Source organism: Podarcis pityusensis (genome assembly GCF_964106645.2).
Source record: "Podarcis pityusensis genome assembly, chromosome: 12".
Taxonomy (NCBI): Eukaryota; Metazoa; Chordata; class Lepidosauria; order Squamata; family Lacertidae; genus Podarcis; species Podarcis pityusensis.
This window is the reverse complement of record NC_138037.1, coordinates 35477475-35496769: the sequence shown is the minus strand read 5'-3', so window position 1 is coordinate 35496769 and position 19295 is coordinate 35477475. Positions and strand designations below refer to the sequence as shown.

Genomic DNA, 19295 nt, shown 5'->3' with positions numbered 1-19295 from the left:
GAACTTATATGGGCTTAGAAGTAATCATTAATCATTATCATCACTGAATGCAACAAGCTGCCCCAGAATTTTTTTTTTTTGGAAGGATGATTACATAAAAGTGGATCATGCAGTCAAAGGTTACGGAGCAAAGACTGTAATAGGAGCTTCCCTAGTCATCAAATTCAGAGTGGTGAAAGAATGTTCTATCAGCTGCTCCAATGCGTATGCTACATCACACGAATGCTATGTTCCCACTTCACCTTTCAAGTTCCTAGAAAGCTTCCCAAGTATAACCCAACAGTGTATCCACTTAATGATAAACACGGTTTCGTTTCATATTTTAACACAAAAATCTGCCCAAAGTAAGAGCCAAAACAATAGCAGAAAGGGAAATGGACAAGTATCCATTCGTCAGAGTAACCCTTCCCATGTTCCATTACCAAAAAAAAAAAAAAACCAGAATCATTGGCCAGCAAATCTCAATTTAGATAGCTAATGTCAAAGGCCCAAGTTACACATTATTGTTGGAGCTCCACATTTGAACCTCCCAATGTGACCCCCCCCCACCAAAAAAGCAATGACAAAAGGTCCTTATCTGGGTTAAAGTCAGAGTGTAGGAAAAGCCCAATATTCTTCCCCACCCTACCATATAGGCTTGATCCAAATCCCTGTCCAAGAGATATCATTAACCATAGAAGGGAAAACTTGCAGGGCCACGAATTGTCCCCCCTCTGCAGCTAAATGTAGTCACTCAGCCACGGCTTTTACAAAATAAAGTAATACCTGGAGACCTTCCAGCAACACAACATGCAGTTGGGACCAAAATCATGATCTGAACTTTGCTTTTTTATTATTTCTACCCCCACCTTCCCTTTAACAGCCCTGTGAGGTAGTTTAGGCTGACAGATGGTGGCTGGCCCAAGTTCACCCGGTGAATTTCATGGTTGAGTAGGAATTAGAATCCTGGTCTCCTAGATCCTAGTCTAACATTATACCCACTACAAGGGTGGGCAGCTGTTTTTCTGCCCAAGGGTCATGTTCCCTCAAGGTAATCTGTCAGGGACTGTATAGGGTTGATAAGGAAGGAGCCAAAAAGCAATTCTCTCTTTTTTCACACATGTGAAATCAAGGCCTGTCTTAAGTCAAAGTAACATTGTCTTTACCTGGATTATCCTGCTGAAACAGGTCACCAAATTTTGCAGAGATGCATCTGTGGCATTTCTGACACTACTGAATTCCTCCAACTTAATGTTTTTCCACTCAGCAAACTTCTCAAAAGCTCCTTCAGAACTCTCTACTTCATAAACCTGACCATATACGACTTCCAAGGAATCCTGCAATTTCTGTGGAATATAAAAGTAAAGAACAACAGGATTGGGGAGCAGAGACTGAAAGTAGGAGAAGACTATATTGAATAAAGAAAGCTATACACTATAAAATGAAACAAAGACACCTTGGGCCTTGGGGACTTTGTTATATGAGCATTTCTCTAATGGTTCTTGGGGAGGAGGGAACCAGCTTAGTCTGTGCTCTCCCCCCCCAACTGTCCCTGGACTTCCAAGTGTACCAAGCAACCTGAAGAAAACTGGGTTCACTTGTAATGCAACACGGTCCTTAAATCAAGAGGCTGGAACAAGTCCCCAAGATATGAAAACATGTCAAAGTATCTAAGCAAAACGGCCACGAGAGAGGAAGGATGGAGATGGAACATTTCTAACAGCCCAAATCTCTGGTCCCCAATCTGATGCCCAAAGACACCATGCTACCTTTGAACACACAACCCTGACAACAGCGAAGGACCCCTGCTATAATTTTTTTTAAAAAATAACTGAGTAATTTTGGAACTGTGGTAAATACATATTTTACAAAGCAGTAGGGAGAGAAATTTGGGCACATCCTAGGAAGGAAAAAAATAGTGAAAATTGCTGTCCCGAAGTATGTTTTTATACATCCTGCAACATAAAAGTGATTTCAAATGCCCATTTCCAAGAGTTGATGCAACAGGGTTTTTTGGCAGGGGGGGCATTGTTGCTGAGAGTGCTGCAAACTGCCCGCTATGTCTTGGGGTTCAAACTGTCATGAACACCAGACTTATAAATCATTGATTTATCATAGAATAAAATTCTATCACTGAATTTTATAAAGGCTTGTCAGACACACAGTAAAATGTATGTTTGCTGCAGCTCAGCAAAGTGTTTGTAGGCTGCCCCCTCGTGGGCACAGATTAACATAACATTTGCTGTACTGTACCGCACTAGAGAAAAATTTCCTCATCGGCTATGCCAGATGCAGTGACCTTTGTGTAACTCAAATGTATGCAGAAATGTTTTAAGAGACTACGATATGCTGAGTAAAAGACACTACCTATTTTATAAATGGGACGCGGGTGGTGTTGTGGGTTAAGCCACAGAGCCTAGAGCTTGCCGATCAGAAGGTTGGTGGTTCGAATCCCTGCAACGGGGTGAGCTCCCGCTGCTCAGTCCCTGTTCCTGCCAACCTAGCAGTTCGAAAGCACGAAGTGCAAGTAGGTAAATAGGTACCACTCCAGCGGGAAGGTAAACGGCGTTTCCGTGCGCTGCTCTGGTTCGCCAGAAGCGGCTTAGTCATGCTGGCCACATGACCCGGAAGCTGTACGCCGGCTCCCTCAGCCAATAAAGCAAGATGAGCACCGCAACCCCAGAGCCGCCCACGACTGGACCTAACAGTCAGGGGTCCCTTTACCTATTTTATAGATAGGCACAAAGCATACAATTGGTTCATGTCTCACCCTACACATCTATTTCAAAGAGCGCCTAGACTGGTTAACAGCATGTAACATTTCACATGAAGTTCTACTTTATGTATATTTTCTAGCCTTTTGTGGACTAAGCGTTGGGGAACAGGAATAAGTAACACCCTCTGCTTCCACCATTCTCCAGACACAGCAGAATGTGATATCAATATACCTTCAGAAGCAAGGAAATGTTCGATAGGATGTCCTATCATGTTACCATGTACGGGACATTACCAGCATAACACTGTTTTGACACAAGGTGGCCAACTTTAAAAAAAACAAAATAGTGCACAAATAGGATATGCATGCAGCTCTGTTCCCAACCTGCAATGTTTCCAAGCGCTCTGAAAGGGGTAAATCATCCACTTCCATAATATATTCTTGCACTGTAGAATACAGGTTCTGCTGCACTTCATTTCTACGTTGAATCAAGCTCTGCACTTCGTCCTGTGTTGAAGGGAAAAGCAAGGTCAGGAATAAACCCCCCAAAACTCTCTTAATTCACTCACAAGGCAATAGACTACTGAGTATGTGGTGAGCCAAATCATGCAAAAATTAACTTAACTTTCACACAATCTTGCATTTGAACCGAAAAGTGCACACTAAACATCTAAGAGGAGTGGTCTCTTTCTGGAAGCACACTTGCTGCATTTTGTTCAGGTGCACGATCTTTCCCAGACTTAACTCAGGGGAAACTACATCTGGGCAATCAACAACCAAAGCTGGCTGTCCCCAATGTGAATTTGCTAGAAACAAATTACATCCCTATCCTTCCTCATCCCATGAAAGCAGTTATTATAATGTTTTCAAAACTGATTCTGGTGTATTTATGCCAAAGCCATAAGGGAACAAACTATGTAGTAGTAGCCACCTAGAGAAGAAAGCACAATTAACTGCATGCCGTCTAGCCTCAGGAGGCTGCCATTTGCATCCTGGGAGAAGATTTTTTTAAAAAGGAAGAACTATGGGAGCTAGGTTAGGGAGTAGTAAACGATCCAATCCCATGTGCCTGTAATCTACTATCATTGTGGCTTCTTACATGCGCATGGTATCCCCTTCACAGGTAAGGCCAAGTGTTCTTTTCATTGGTTAAGAGGTAGCCTTTACTTTAGAAACTGTGTTTTCTGTGTAGCTCAGTTTTCTAGAGAAGGATCCATCTGAGAATGCTCTAATTTACCTCCACCTAACTAAACCAAGCCCAGAATGCAAAGGGAGCGCTGAGGCATCTTTCCGGTTGCTGTCTGCAATTACGGAGCTACTGACACAGAAGGCAGCTAAAAAAATCACTAGGCTCAGATGCAGTCAGGCTTCAGTGTATACTTAAGCAAGCCGACAGTTTCTCAAGGACTTAAGTAGAGCTCTTCCTTTGCTAACTACAGATGAAGAACAAAGACAGCAGCTTCAGATTACTGTCCTGGTTGATGCTCTCGAACATTTTGCAGCCTACTGACCCTACTTGTATGGCAAGAGCATCTGGGCTACAGAACTACTACCACCTGGATTGCTACAGATACACACTCATAAGAAACAAACTCTGTGACAGCTGGGAGAAAAGAAATTATTTTTACAATCTAATGTAACCTTTGCTTCAGGTAGTGAGGTGAATATATTATATTCATGGGAAAGTGTACCTGCAACTCATCCAGTTAAGTGAGAAAACAATTCACGCAAACTACTGCTTGTGAGACTGGCCTCTGGCTGGTCCAACGGTTTGTTTACAAAGGGTGTATAAGGAAAAGACTACTGAATCACCACCAACATTTACTGGTGCTTGTGTGTCTACCAAATGTAAAGAAGGGCTTCAGCTGCAAGAGGAAAAACTCTCCAGCAAGTCCCAATCTGCAAATGCATTCACAGACTCACTAAGAGGGTACTGGCATCAATCCAATATCACTGGAACTACAAGTGCTGCGTTTTTTTACCTGCCCGCAATACAGGCTAGCACAGGTCACACTGCAGCAGGAAGAGATGGGAGTGCAAGGTATGCTAGTTGACAAACAGCTACCATTCTTTTGGGATGTCTGATTGCTTTATTGAAGTTCTTAGAGTCTCCAAGCTTTAAGTGGCATTTTTTCCTTGGCTGCATGCTGCCTGGCTAATTTGAGAGTTGTTATGTTACTTAAAACTTTCATCAAAACACTTCTAACTCAGCTATCTGGCCCTTTCCAAGCCACGTTCTATGACCCTCTCAGGCAAAAACCACATTATAGGCTTGGGATTTGGGAGAGAAAGTGTGAGGTGTACTGCAAGCAAGGAATGACCCACAGAGAAAAGGGGGGGGGGAGCCCTGAGCTGTTAGTTGACTTTCAGTAGTTTTCTCCTGCATTTCCAGCACTCAGAAGCCCTGCTTGGCTACCCTGTGCCCAATGGGTTGTGTGGGATGGGAAAATTATTATATTATTCTTATAATAATAGACCATGCATCCCCTTCTCTCAGCAAACTCAGATCTAGCATAATTATATCCCCCATCACTGAACATGTCACATGTCAAGTTAATTCCAGAAATGTCTTTTTTTTAAAAAACTATAAACAAAAATGATCATTATAGTTTATGCCTCAGCAAAAAAGGGCACAAGCTATTCAACATACCACACATTTGCATGCACATATTTCCTCTTGAAAAGCGTTATAGTCGATCCAAATTTTCTCCAGTTTTTCCAAGGACAGGGGAGCAGCAAGGCATCCTTCGGTAACCACTTTAATAGCTTCTGAAAGGTCTTCTCCAAAACGAGCATTCAGACTGACTTGTCTGGGTGAAAGAGATTTGAAAATGAATAGAGCATTTAAGCTGCCTTATCAACAGTTGTACTCTCATTTTTATATGTAATAGACTATTTTATATATATACATACACACACACACACCTCTCTCTTTCTCTGTGTGTGTAACACAGGAAAAACACAGAAAATCATGGAAAATGCAGCTTAATTAAAATGGTAATAACTTATGCCTTCTTTCTGGTTAGACTGGACTGTCTGATTTTACACCCTTGTAAAAAAGAAAACACAAAATTTTGATATATGGCAGCCTGTTACCTATCAGAATGCTGCCATCTGGTATGCGACCAAACAACTATCTGCTTGGAACTATTATTTTATGGGCAAACCACTGACATAGGGGATAAGTGCAGGTATAACTTTTACCAATAGGAAAGGGTCCCCTTCTTTTCTGTCTTTAGCCCATGGTACTCCGTAGCTTCATTACACCCTGGATCCCCATTTACATCGGGATAAACTTTCTGCCCCACATCAAGATGAAGGCAGCACAGAGAGAGCCAGCTTTGAATGACTTCAGTCAATCAGATGGTGGTTTGAGGGAGCAGCAATGTCCGATCCAAAGAGACCAGAGGCAACTTCTCCCTCTCATTGGCTCACTGCCTATTAAAAGTAGGGCCTCTCTCTAGGGACCAGATCACTGCATTCCCAGCCTGACCACTCACTCACTGTGTTTCTTTACCACATTATCCCATGCTGCACATTGCTATCGATTTAGCATTAGCCACCAGTTGATGGGGCTAGGAAGCAATTTTGCCCGAGATGACAATGGGCTTCAGCCGACCTGTGGTTTCTTTTGCCTTTCCTGTCATAATTATCAAACTACTTTCTCTTTCCTTTTCCTTCTGGGGGCTTTATTTCTTTCCTTTTTCAAAAAAATCAATTTTTACTGAAAGTTTTCCACATAAAATAAAAGCTGAGCTAATCTAAAGAGAGAAAATAATTAAAAAAAACGAGAAGGAGAAGGAAAAGAGCAGCAAAGGGGGAAATACAAACCCCTCTATCACACTTGTATCATATCCCTTATTCCACACACACAAAAGCAAACCCTCCCAGCTCTCAACTGGGAGCTTCCCCCTCTTCCCCCAGCCTCCCACCCTGGGAGATCCTCTCTACCCTGCCTCTCATGCAAGGCCCTTCTTCTCCTGTCTATCATCTTCTTCTGTCTATCTTCACTTATCCAAAACAAGGAACTTCAAGGCGCTTTATTTCTATGATGCAACTGAAGCTGTATTCTACATCTGGTGCTGGGACATCAGGCAAGATCCCTGGGCGAAGAAGTGAGAGGGGTGGGCATTCCGCTCCCTCACTTAAAGAGAGGTCAGTGCACACCAGCCTGTCCACTTCATGGCTTGGTGTCATTGCTATGCCCTTGGCTGTTTGGGCAGCAGTCACTGGAACAGCTCAAGCTGTTAGGAAGTAGCTTCCCAGCTCCTACCAGGAAGGCTGAGCCATACATTTCTGACAGCACATGGGGTGTAAGAAATAGGATCCTTGCCTGTAACTTGCCCACCCCTGCCTTACTGCTTATATGCTGCACCCTGTAAAGCTGTAGCCTGCCTTTTCTCTTGCATCATTCCTTCCCCTCTGCTCAGCTTTTACTGCTACCTGTGGATGCAATGTGCACTTAACACCTAAACTTCATGCCAGTGAAGATAAACATTTCAGAAGTACAAAGAGTCTTGGACAACCATCAGCTGTCCAAGGAGGATATTGGAAGAGTGATGCTCTTCCTCACTTCCTCCTTGAGTTGTATGCACTTTTCAGGGAAGAAAGCCTCCAGCCAGTGACTCAACTTCAAAAGGCAGGGAATATGTCACTGAAACTCAGCTAAAATCTGAACTCTCTGACTATTACTGGCAATCAAACACTGTTCTACTGCATTAAAATGACCAATTAAAAAAACAACCATTTTTTAAACGACAAAATGATTGAGGCTCTTCTCCAAACAATGCTAGAACAAGGTTTGTTTTTTGAGAAGAACCTTTTAAAAATTGTGATTCACAACAGAAACCCATCGCTGGGAAATATGTTTTAGTTGAGGAGGAGAAATGTACACTATACCTAGCTTCTTTCAATTTCTCGAACTTGTCAGCCAAGTTTCCCACTGTAGTTCCTATATATGTTGATAGAGTGTTTTCCAACACCTCAAAAGTTTCCTTGTATCTTTTCTCCTCCTACGGCATTGGAGAAGAAAAGGATTCGAGCATTAGTATTACACCATTTCTGCCAAGCACCAAAGCCTATTTTTAACTTAAAAAAAAAATCATCAAAATATCCACATGCAAACATGGAGCTAAGAGAATATAAGGGCAGTAGATTTGGCTTTCAGTGACTATTAAACGCAGAATTATACTAATTTATGCTGCATTTGTATAAATAGCCTTCCTCCAAGGTGCTCAGTATTACATGCAATGCATTGCCAGATGACCAGGCTTTAATTGAAGAACTTTTGCACTGTGCAGTGTGTTTTTATGTTTGTGGCACACACGCAGCTTTTGGTTTCAGTCACTTGTCTGGCATAACAGGAAGCAAATTGGAAAGCAGAGGAGTGGCACAACTGCCATCATACCCTGAACCAACCAAAGACCAGCTTTGGTCCTGCAGAGGAATTTCCAATTAACCTAGAAAGTCACTTGAATTCTGCTGCCTTAGGCTATAATATTATACAAACTTTTCAAGGAGGAAGTTCACGGAAATCAGCGGGGCTTACTTGCAACTAGGCACGTAAGGGATTGCAATCAGGCACCCACATTTACCATCCATCGGGTTTGGCCAGCATTCCTGTCTGCTGAAGGAAAACAAGGTGGCGACCGTGATAGGAGGCATGGGAAATGGGAACCATAAAAGGGCGGGAGGAGAGCCATTCTTTAACTAAGTACTTCCTCTTCAAGTAGCACAGAAGAATTAAATCTTCTGTGTATCAGTTATATCATCAACAGGAGAACCCAGATCACTATTGTATGGCTACCAGTTAAGCAGGGGCAGCCCAGCCCGTTTTACCACCTTAGTGGCAACGCTGCACACAGAAACACCCCAGCTCTTGCTGAACTCGGCAGGAGCCAAGCTGTTCCGCATGGCGTTGCTGCTCGGTTTCTCTGCCCTGGGGGCAGGGAACATCTCCATCTCACTGGTGAGAACAGGGCATTCTGGTGGTGACAGAAGTGGTATGGTGGGCAGAGCTCTGCCTCTTGTGCTTCCGTCGCCTAAAGTGGGTGCTTCACCCTGCCTCACACGCATGCCAACTCTACAGTTAAGTATCTCTGGGATGCAGAATCAATCTATTGGCTGTACCTCCAGATCACAAGTAAGCTTCTTAACAGTTGACTCCAGTTCTTCACACTGATGGAGAAGATCCTCATTTTTCACTCTGAGAGCCTCTTTCTCCGCTTTCAACTTTTCATTCTCCTCTATCATTTTCTGGTCTTGCTTTATTTTTTCCAAGCTAATGTTTGAGACCCTTCTAAAGTCGCAAGTCACCATTTTCTCCCTATTGAAAAATAAATACAAAGTTGATACATGACTTCAAGAGAGCACTCAAGAGATTCCAAGTCCAAACTAGTGCCCTCCAAATGATTTCGACTCATCACCTCCAGCCAACATAGCCATGCTGACTGGTGATTTTGGGAGTTGTAGGTTCAAAATATCTGGAGAGCACGAGAGTGGCGAAAGCTGGCTTAGATGCTTAATTGGTAAAGACCACCTTTATTGCACATGTTCCCCCTAATGCTATTCTTAAAGGGCACTCTCGATATACCAGGGAAATGGAAGCCTTCTGCAGCCACAGATAACTACCAGATTTCCCAAGGGCAAAACAGGCACTGCTGAAGAGGTGGCAGTGGCAGAAAAGGTGCAAATTAGTTGTCATTTCATGATGTCTCTAGCCTAGGAATGGAGGTCCTCTGTTGGCCAGATGAGGGCACTGCCATGAATTATTCATTCAAAGATGTGCCACACTAGATTGGCGTACTAAATCAGAAGCAGGAAATGACAACCCCAAACCCAGTTGGAATCACAAACTGCCTCTGCAGCCAGAATTACATCTATTTATTTCTCAACTCCAACCAGCCCCTGATGGCAGCAGCAGCATGGAGGGTCCCAGCAATGTCTCCCACCACTCTTGCTTGCGGCGCCCGTGTCTTTATTTAGCCGTGTCTGCTTTAGACCGCATCACGTTTAATTCACCTATCTTCCTGCAGGGTCAGACATTTATTTCCCAACAATGCTATGGCCAGAGAAAAGGAGGTGGGGAGAGTGAGGGGGAGAGAACAAAAAAAAAAAACAACCAACCAAAAAAAAAGAAAGAAAAATGTTTGGCGGGAAAGAGGAAAAGCAGGAGCAAAGGAAATGACAAATGCACAGGTGGTGAGAAAAATAAAGACTAGCATAAAAGAGAGCCAAGAACAACACAGCTAAGAGTGGTGAAGCAGAGAGCTGAACAAGTACTGTATTTCTGCAGGGGGCATCAAAATGACATGGGAGGAGTGACTCAGGAGCTGGCTAGTTAGCACAAAATTTGGTCACATGTCCCTGTCAGTCCGAGACTTTGGGAGCAGCTGACCAATGGTTATCTGGATTCCTCCTGCACATCGACCAGGGAACCAGAATGTAACAAAAATTTAGAACCAATCTGCAGCCTCAGAGGTTTAAGCACTGGATCACTTGAATTAAAAAGTGCCTCTGGACATGTGTGGAATGCCTCTCACCACTACATAACAGGCACCAGCCCAACACAATCAGGGATTTTAAAGCAAGATCTTCCAGTTAAAAGGCCATGGTTTCAAGGCCAGGAGACCCCAGCATCCTTCAAAAGCATGTTGTATTGGACTTCATCTCAAACTACATCTCAAACCACTTCTTACATCAGAAAATGTTTTCCCACTGTGACTTACTTAATAAAAGGCACATGGTTTGCACCGTTTTTCTCATTCCTTCCATTCAGTGGTGGATTGTCACCAAAGCCCATGCCTACTCTGTTGCTTAATGGAGAGCTGGCTCTGCTGGACCACACTGGAGCTGGAGAATTTGCATTCCTGGATTGGCAGAGAGAGGAATCCATTTTTGTATCACAGGAATTACTATTTACAGGAGACTTGCATCTTTCAGCAAATCCTTTTTTGGCCATTTCTTCCCCAATATCCAGTAGCCCACACTCTGCTTCAGCCACAATGGTACCATCCTGATACGTGGCTTTGATTCTCGTCTTTATTTCTTTTTCAAAAATCAAGCTATGCAGAAATCTCCTGGCCTGCAAAAAAGAAAAGGGGGGGGAGAGTTCAGAAAAGTTTATGAAATAGTTTGTTGTGTAAGTTTTACAATCAAGGCTGTGGTGTACATGCAGCATTTGCAATTGTGCAAATTTATCTGACAGGCGCAGATAGATCTAATTTTTGATCTTTGGAAATCAAGTTTACGGCTTCAGAGAAACCTGGGAAATGTATGAGCTGTGCTCAGTTAAAATCTCAGAAGCTATAAAGGGGCTGATAAATCCTTTCAAGATCCAGGACTGTGGTTTACCAATCTGCATTGCTTTCAGTCCCTAACTCAGGGTTAGCAGAAACCAAGTCAGGTATGCAAAGGTGTGGCAAGCATTTTTATAACTTGAATAAAGAATACACAAAGCCACTCTTATAATCAGCTCAAGCATTAATTTGACACTTGTGTTGTCCACTTACCAAAACTGGCTGACCACACTTAACGAAAAATGCAGTAATAACCCAAATGCAGTAATAATCCAGATAGCAAGAAAATGATGTATGTGACATAAATGAGCTTCAGTGAAGCTTGGCGTCACACACTCCCCCATCCTGCATGGCTGTGAGGAAGAACTCAAAGGCTTCTGCTTTTACTTTCCCTTAATTGCAATTTGTTGTATGGTTTGGCACAACAAACTTTGGTAACACTAAATAAAGTTCAATTCCAACAAGCCAACTGTGGCGTTTGCCCGTTCGTTTGAAAATGTCTGTACAGGGGGAGAGAAAGAGTTAATAGGTAGACCAATAGAAAAGCCAGAGGCAGAGCGAACTGTTTATAAAAGGGCTTAGCCCGAGGTTAGTTAGTTAGTTAGTTAGTTGGTTGGGAAAAGGCAGTTGGGAAAGCAGTTGGCAGACAGTTGGAATTAGAGAGACAGTTAGTGCAATTGGTTCTTGTGTGAGGGAAGGTAGAAGAGTTAGAGACAGAATAAAATAAGAGGGTAAAGAGTAACGTTTTGAATGCAGTTAAAGTTTATTTGTGTCTGCAATAAACTACACTTTTCTTTGTTAACTTAAGAACCTGACTGAGACTAAGTGATTTACCGGGGAGGACCTGGTTGGTGACAGTGGATTAGTGGTGTACGGGTCAATAGTCCATGAGACGACCGGGGGCTCCGTACGAATGCCACATCAACTTCAACCCAAGGGGTACGAAGTTGGCTTGTTGGAATTCATCATGGTAAGTATAAACAACAGCTCTCAGTTCGGACGATACAGAAAACTGTGGTTATGTAAAAGCAGAGGCAATGCTCCAAAATCCTCCTCTTGGTCATATAGGATGACTAAAATGTAGCGCACACACCCAAGGTGCACTGCAGCTTGGACACACCACCATAAAGCATGGCTTAACAGGACACGTGAATGGGGCCACTTAAGTTTGAAATGACAAACTTCATAATCAAAAAAGGGAACATAATATAATATTACATCTATAAACCTAAATTCTACAGTGAAAAGGCAAGTGTCAGCTTATTGCAAGATTTCTAGAGGAACACAAAACCCAGGCAAACTGCGATCTTTGGCAACTATGAAGAAATCAAGCAGTTGTTTTTCTTCCTGGTTTCAAATACAGTCATACCTCGGGTTACAGATGCTTCAGGTTGCATTTTTTTGGGTTGCAGACTGCCGAAACCCGGAAGTACAGGAACGGGTTACTTCCAGGTTTCAGCAGTTGCGCATGCACAGAAGCACTAAATCGCACTTTGTGCATGCGCAGACGAGCCGAATCACAACCCGCGCATGCACAGACACACCGCTGCGGGTTGCGGACACTGCGGGTTGTGAATGTGCATCCTGCACGGATCACGTTCGCAACCCGAGCGTCCACTGTACGAACTGTATTTGATTCCCTCTACTCCAATGGAAATTGCTTGACCACCAAGGTATGTTTTGAGAATTCCATTGGGAACAGAAATAGCTGCTGTTTGCAATTCTGCCTGAAATTCAGAACAGAAATCAATCCAATCCAGGGACTATGATTGGTATTTGTTTGTAATCTTTTTGGGGGTTTTGTTGTTGTTTTTTAAGATTGCAACCGATACATAATTACTTCTTTTCTAAACACTGTTTTGACATTTCCTTTACACTGAAATGGACTGTGTGAAATAATTATGTTAAACCTATGTAAATAGTTACATAAATTAAGTAGGAGACAGCAAGATGGACAACATAGCATTTGGTGGAAACTGAACCACAGCACTGATTGTAACACGACAGGTTAAAACAGAAATCAACTGCCTTTTTACATTCCTGATTGCTGAACTGTTCATACACATGTGAAAAGTCTGTCTCACCTGGTCAAAATGATTTAAATCTTGATTAGCTGAAATCTGTAATCCCCACAGCCTGTACTTTTTCGCCACACTAGGAAACTGCAAGTTTTCTGGAATCTCAACTATTTCTGATCGATTGAGAACCTCAGAGTTTCCATAGTCTATATATAATACCTGGCACTGTAATAAAACAAAAACCAGTAAAACAAATCAATAAGAACCAATTGCCTATTGGAGTTATAGCTTATGGTATTCACAGTACATTATGTCTACCCAGAAGTAAGCTGCACTGAGTTCAAGAGAACTCACTCCCCGGTTGTCTTTGCATTCCTACATGCACACAACTTTAACTAAAGAAATAGTTAGGAATCTGCAACCACTACTAAAGAAGGTTAGGCACTTACAGAAAATAATTTAGTTATAGGAAGTATTTCTGCACACATCTAGCTACTAAAAATAGAATTAAAAAGCCCAAAGAAATGACAGTAATCTTATGTTATTTGAGAAGTTTCTGCCCTGTTACTTAAAATCCAAGTTAGCAGTTCCTTAAAGTTTAGTACAGAAACTAGGCAGAAAGATGTTGGATTAGCTAGGCCTGATCAAACAGGCTCATCATTAGACTTGAAACCATCAACATGAAATAGCACTATCAAGTAAGATTTGGATTCAATGATTTCAGGAAGACAGTATCCAAGCTATTATCAACTAAGATTTGAACTTAAAAGATTGCAGACTGTATTTCGGAAATCAATCTGAGTAGGAATTCCTTGCCTTTTCAATATTGATAACCTTCAGTACTTTGCATCTGTACCAACATTTATCTTCAGAAAAGCATCCTCCATAGATCTGCAAATTAAAAAAACAACAACCCACAGGTCACTTCATAAGCCTGCATGTATTTGTAAGACATTTTATTCAGATGTTTTTAATTCAGTGGTTTATTCTGTAGTGTTTAGGTGGCAGGCAACCTTCTCATGAATACAGATATAGAGCTGCCTTTTGAAGATGCTTAAATGTTTGAACACATACACTTATGCAGAAGTATGCAGTATAACATTAGTTCTTATGGAAGTCACTTAAATATACTGTCAACCAAGCTTACACACAGTAGAAAATTTAACTCTGCATTCCAAAAGTGTTACCACTGTAATAAAGATAACAATCAAGATGAAAATCTTCAAATTCAACCAAAAATGCCAAATGAGCAAATGAATAGCTGATACAATTCATCTTTACCACTGTAACCCCATTTCCCGAGTCAAAAAACACAACTGAACTTTTCAAATTTGCATACACAGGACTGTAAATTCAAATGATGCCTATGAGATGTTCTTATACTTATAGGAACCAAGAAACAACATGTACAACTTACCCTGGTAAGATCAGGATTGCCAAAGACTGGGCTGGCTAGAGGACAGATTTCAGCTAGAGAACGGCTAGTCTTCAATATGTCGCTATGTCTATTAATATCCTGAATGGCACAAATTAAACTTGAAGTCAGCATTTATATGAAAGGCCTTTTACACTACTAATATAAGAAGGGGTACAGTTTTAAGGCGTGCTCATAAAAATATGGGCAAAGACTTGCTTTTGCCAAATTTAATAATTAGTTAGTTGCCCTGATCCCACTTTATTCAGTTAATTCATCACTTCCCACAATCTTAACCTTACCTGTGCCCAAAATGTTATAGCATCTTCAACATGGCAGCTAACAACTGTGGGCAGAAAGAATTACAAGTCAGCTCATGAATTCAGCGTTAAAGAAGTAAAACAATATTAGTATGTGTACCTTTATTATATCCTGAATCCTCTTCCATATCAGCAGAACCTAAAACAAGACATGATCCATGAGAAAAATGTTTATGTAACGATAGTCCAAAGCGGAGTGCCATGTTGATTAAACATGAGATACACAGCTTAGTACCCCTATAGACTCTGAAGTGTAAATTTTACGTCACTGTTTCGTCTCCTCCTCCTTCCCCATGATGTTCATCAGATACCATACGATTGCCTCCAGGAAGATCTAGGTGTCACAGACAGTCCAACTGCCTACCTGGGGATGAAGAGATTCTGGTGCTACCTGGCCTGACCTGTGGGGGGGGGCAGGTTTCCCCATGGCCACGGCAGAACCTATAGAAAACAGCTAGAATAAGGTTACCAGACATCCCCATTTCCCAGGAACAGTTCCCGGATTTACAAATCAGTCCCCATACAAAATCCATTGACGTTGAAAAGTGTCCCCAGATTCATTGAAAAAAATCTGGTAACCTTAAGCTAGAAGTAACTTATAAAGACTATAGTATGGAGTTTTTACATCCTTCTCTTCCTCCCACTACTTTCAGCAATCCCCATTACCCAACTTCAGCACATTTCCAGAGCCTTAAAAATGCACGTCTTACATCAGAACACAAATCTATGTGGGAGATTTTTCAAGAATGAAGAATAAGGCTACCAATGGCTACTAACCATTGTGGCTATATAAGTAGAAGCATTACACTCAAGTCCTGCCTAGAAGGCTTCCCATAGGCATCTGATCAGTCACTGTGAGATGCGATGCTGGACTAAACGAACCTTCGGCCTGATCCTGCAAGGTTCTTATGTTCTACCAACTTTCTCCACACCGTACATAACGTTACAAAGCTCACATCATGTCCCACCTTGCACACCTACCTTCTAAACTAAAAAGTGCCAGCTGCTTTAGCCTTTCCTCATAGGCAAGGTGTTCCAATCCCACCATAAATTTGGTTGCCATTTTCCAGCCTTACAATATCCTTTCAGTATATGGCAACTGTACACAATATTCCAGTCAAGGACATATATAGGGTATTTCAATACAGCCAGTTCTATTTTCAGCGAATAATCCCTACCATGGAATTTCCCAATAATCCCTAGCATGGAATTTGTATTCTTTGCAGCTGCCAGCAGACTGCATTGACACTTTCAATGGATTATCTACCATGAACCAAATATCTCTTTCCTGATTGAGCTCAACAACTTTGCGCCCCCACCCCAATAAAGCAGCTCAACAACTTTTGTGGTCTGGATTTTCACTTTCTGAAATATGGCAACCCTAGATAGGGCCTATTTGCACCTTCAGCACGCACATTTCGAGAGGCAGCTTCCCTCAAAGATGTATCCCAGCCTTTCCCTCCCCCTTCTTCTTCCCAGAATCCCCTTTCCCTTCCCCAGAGCAGTTACCAGGGCAACCTTCCAAATCCCCAGTCTCTGGTCATACCTAGGGCCCTTGTCTTGTTAACGACCCTTAATGGCTCCCTATTCTTCCCTTAATGGCCTTAACTTGGCCACTCTATTCCGAACTTAAAAATGGAAAACATAATGCTGGTGGTCAACAAAAGAGGTTTAAAGACTGTCTCAAGGCAAATCTTTAAAAATGTAGTATAAACACTGACAACTGGGAAACACAGGCCTGCAAGCACTCCAACTGGAGAACACCCTTTACCAAAGGTGTCATGGGCTTTGAAGACACTTGTCTTAGCAAGGGAGAAACGTGCTAAGAGGAAGACACCTTGGCAAATCCACACCGTGATCAACTCCCGCCCGCAAACCAATGTCCCCACTGTGGAAGGACGTGTGGGTCCAGAATTGGCCTCCACAGTTACTTACAGACTCATTGTTAAAACAGTGTTTATGGAAGACAATCTTACTCGGCTATGAGTGATGCTAAAGAACAAATAAAAAAATTCCTTCCTGTAGCACCTTAAAGACCAACTAAGGTGCTACAGGAAGGAATTTTTTTATTTCGACTATGGCAGACCAACACGGCTACCCATCTGTAGCTAAAGAACAAGGAGACGACGACCCAATAATTCCTTTGCATCTTGTATTTCTCCCTTCCCACCCCAAATAATAATCCTAGAATTTTATTAATTTCTATGTCCTAAGTCTATTCCTAAACCTACAACATACAGGAAGGACAGTATGTGTAAAAATGTGAGCTGTCAGGTCTCCTCCACACCGAAGTTTTACTACATGTGTGAAGACACTACAAAAGGCTTTTAGTCTCTCCCCCCACCCCGCCCCTGAAACCCGAGGATGTTAATATTGACTGGCCTCTCTTTCAGGAGAGCCGTCAGGTTTGCAGAGATAAAAGTGGGGGGGGGGGGGGTGTAAAGCGCTATATAAATGCAAAAAACCTGCCGTCCACCTGCCTCAAAACACACACACACACCCCTCACATATTTAAGATTCAAAGGAAAGCAGAGGCACACGGTAACAGGCCTGTTTTTCCCTCAGATGAAGCCTTTCCATAATCTGGCCCTTGAAAGAAGACGCCCCGCCATTTTGCTAAGGCTCGACGCCACTTACGCGTCGCCCTCAGCCGCCGCCGCCTCCTCTTGCTCTCTCTGCCCGTCCAGGAACGCACCAATCCTTATGAATGGCACAGAACCTTGAACGAGAAGCGGAGTCGGCGGAAAAGTCACCGAAAGACACCCCCCTCTCTCCGCAAGGCACCAGCAAGCGCAAACTTGCGCCCTTTGCAAGCCACGCGGCTGCCGACGGTGGTTGGGAGGATGGAACAGCGCGGACTTCGTAGGACTTGCGCGCTTTCATAGGCCCCGCTGCGCCTCCTGTTGACGCACAGGCGCGTTGAGACGCAAAAGAAATAGTAATAATAATTTAAAAGTCCCAGGGCGCTCGACGGTGCTACTGGACGGCATTGAACCCCCGCTGATTTCAATGGGACTTACTCCTGCGCAGGGAAAGGAGCAGTATTGAACGCAGAGACTTTGGAGAAACAAATACGCGTATGATCTAGCTGCGATCCTAGGCACTTAAGCGACTTTATTTTATGTTGTGAACCGCCCTGAGATCCAAGAATGAAAGGCGGTATATATAAATTTAATAAATAACACTTAAGTTGCTGGGCGGGGGGGGAGCATGGTTGGTGCAATAAATGCTGAATTCCTAAACGTGCGAATTCAGAAATGCATTTTTTTAGACTTTCTTAGTTACCCCTTGAGAGCCGGATCCCCGTACCGAGTTAAGCGCGGACAAGCCACTTGAATCAATATTTGATTTCAAACAGCGATGCTATCCCGTCTTTCGAACAAATTCCAGGGTGGGTCTACCTGAAACCTAACATGCTCCTATTTGTATCTGCGGCTGGGCTTGTGTGGAGGACCCGGGGAGGAGCTGCCAAGCCCGACCACCCCCTCAAACCGGAGGCATTGGCAGATATCTGACACCTGAAGACGAAGGATCTCTACGGTGAGTGGAAAGATTGCAGGCGCACCATCAAAGCTGAAACACAGGACTATCAGTACACGGCGTCTTTAGGGAGACATGCAATTGAACTATGTGCTTACAGAATCTAAAGGGGTTTGCAACCCGATCTTTCTTATGCCTGTTTACTGGGAGGTCGCCTTGAAGCTGTTCACTTGTTCTTTTCAAGCGGTTTTCCTCATAACGTGACTTGCCTTCCTTGAAAGGGCAAGTAGCAAAACCCTCCTTTCTTCCCATCCAGTATGCATGGACTGTGTAGTTTCTCTCTGAACAAAAGCTTCTGAAATAATCAAAGCCTAACGCTTGGTTGGGCCATGTATTCGCTGTTCCACAGGACATTCCCCACCACACTCACGTCAAAAGGATCTGTAGCAGAACTGGAGAACTTTGAGCCCTTTGTTTGTTGTTAAGACTCCAACCACCATCACCCCCAGCCAGTATAGCCAATGGTGTAGGAGTGTGGGAGTTGTAGTCTCAACGTCTGGAAGGCATAGGATGTCCATATCTGATGTACTGTGCAAGGGTTGAGAACCTCAGACCTGGGGGCCAAATGTGGTCCTCTTTTTCTACACTGAGCCTAGGGGGTGTTGCAACTATGATGTGTCGAATTGGGAAGAACGGAAAGCGAGATACAGGAGGTGCTGATTTTTGGTCTTGCACAGACCACTGCTGAAATTTGAAATATCAAAGTCTGCCTCTTGGCCACATCCCTCACGATTTTGTACCCAGTGTTTTTTGCCTGGCTGGAATGTGTCCTTCAACTTTGAAAAATGCCTCTTGCTTGTGTGGATGAAGGATAGGAGTGTGGGTGAGCGTAAAAACTAGTCTGGACAAAGGTAAAGTGTACATTTGTTGCTCTACCCACTTTTGCCTCTGGTCCCCACTCACCACTGGCACATGGCCCTGTCTTAAAAAGAGTTCTGCGCTACAGAGTAAAAGAGAAGATAAAATGTACTTTATGAAGTGCACTGATTGAAAATGACTGTACTATACAGT

General features: G+C 42.9%; 1 protein-coding gene across 9 annotated transcripts in view; it reads right to left on the bottom strand.

The window, feature by feature from the left end:
• STK31 (serine/threonine kinase 31) overlaps positions 1 to 18752 on the bottom strand; it is a 33794-nt gene extending 15042 nt beyond the window's left edge. The window contains exons 1-12 of one of the 9 annotated variants that reach the window (XM_080974612.1): positions 18383 to 18752; positions 14845 to 14883; positions 14727 to 14770; positions 14428 to 14526; positions 13827 to 13901; positions 13077 to 13235; positions 10423 to 10778; positions 8825 to 9020; positions 7595 to 7707; positions 5346 to 5505; positions 3080 to 3202; positions 1146 to 1325 (exon numbers count right to left, since the gene is read on the bottom strand). In XM_080974612.1, the coding sequence (XP_080830738.1) occupies positions 1146 to 1325; positions 3080 to 3202; positions 5346 to 5505; positions 7595 to 7707; positions 8825 to 9020; positions 10423 to 10778; positions 13077 to 13235; positions 13827 to 13901; positions 14428 to 14526; positions 14727 to 14770; positions 14845 to 14883; positions 18383 to 18638 (1800 nt within the window). In that variant the 5' untranslated portion in view covers positions 18639 to 18752. The other 8 variants (XM_080974616.1, XM_080974615.1, XM_080974618.1 and 5 more) reach the window with 8 other exon arrangements.
• Positions 18753 to 19295: the final 543 nt, after the last annotated feature.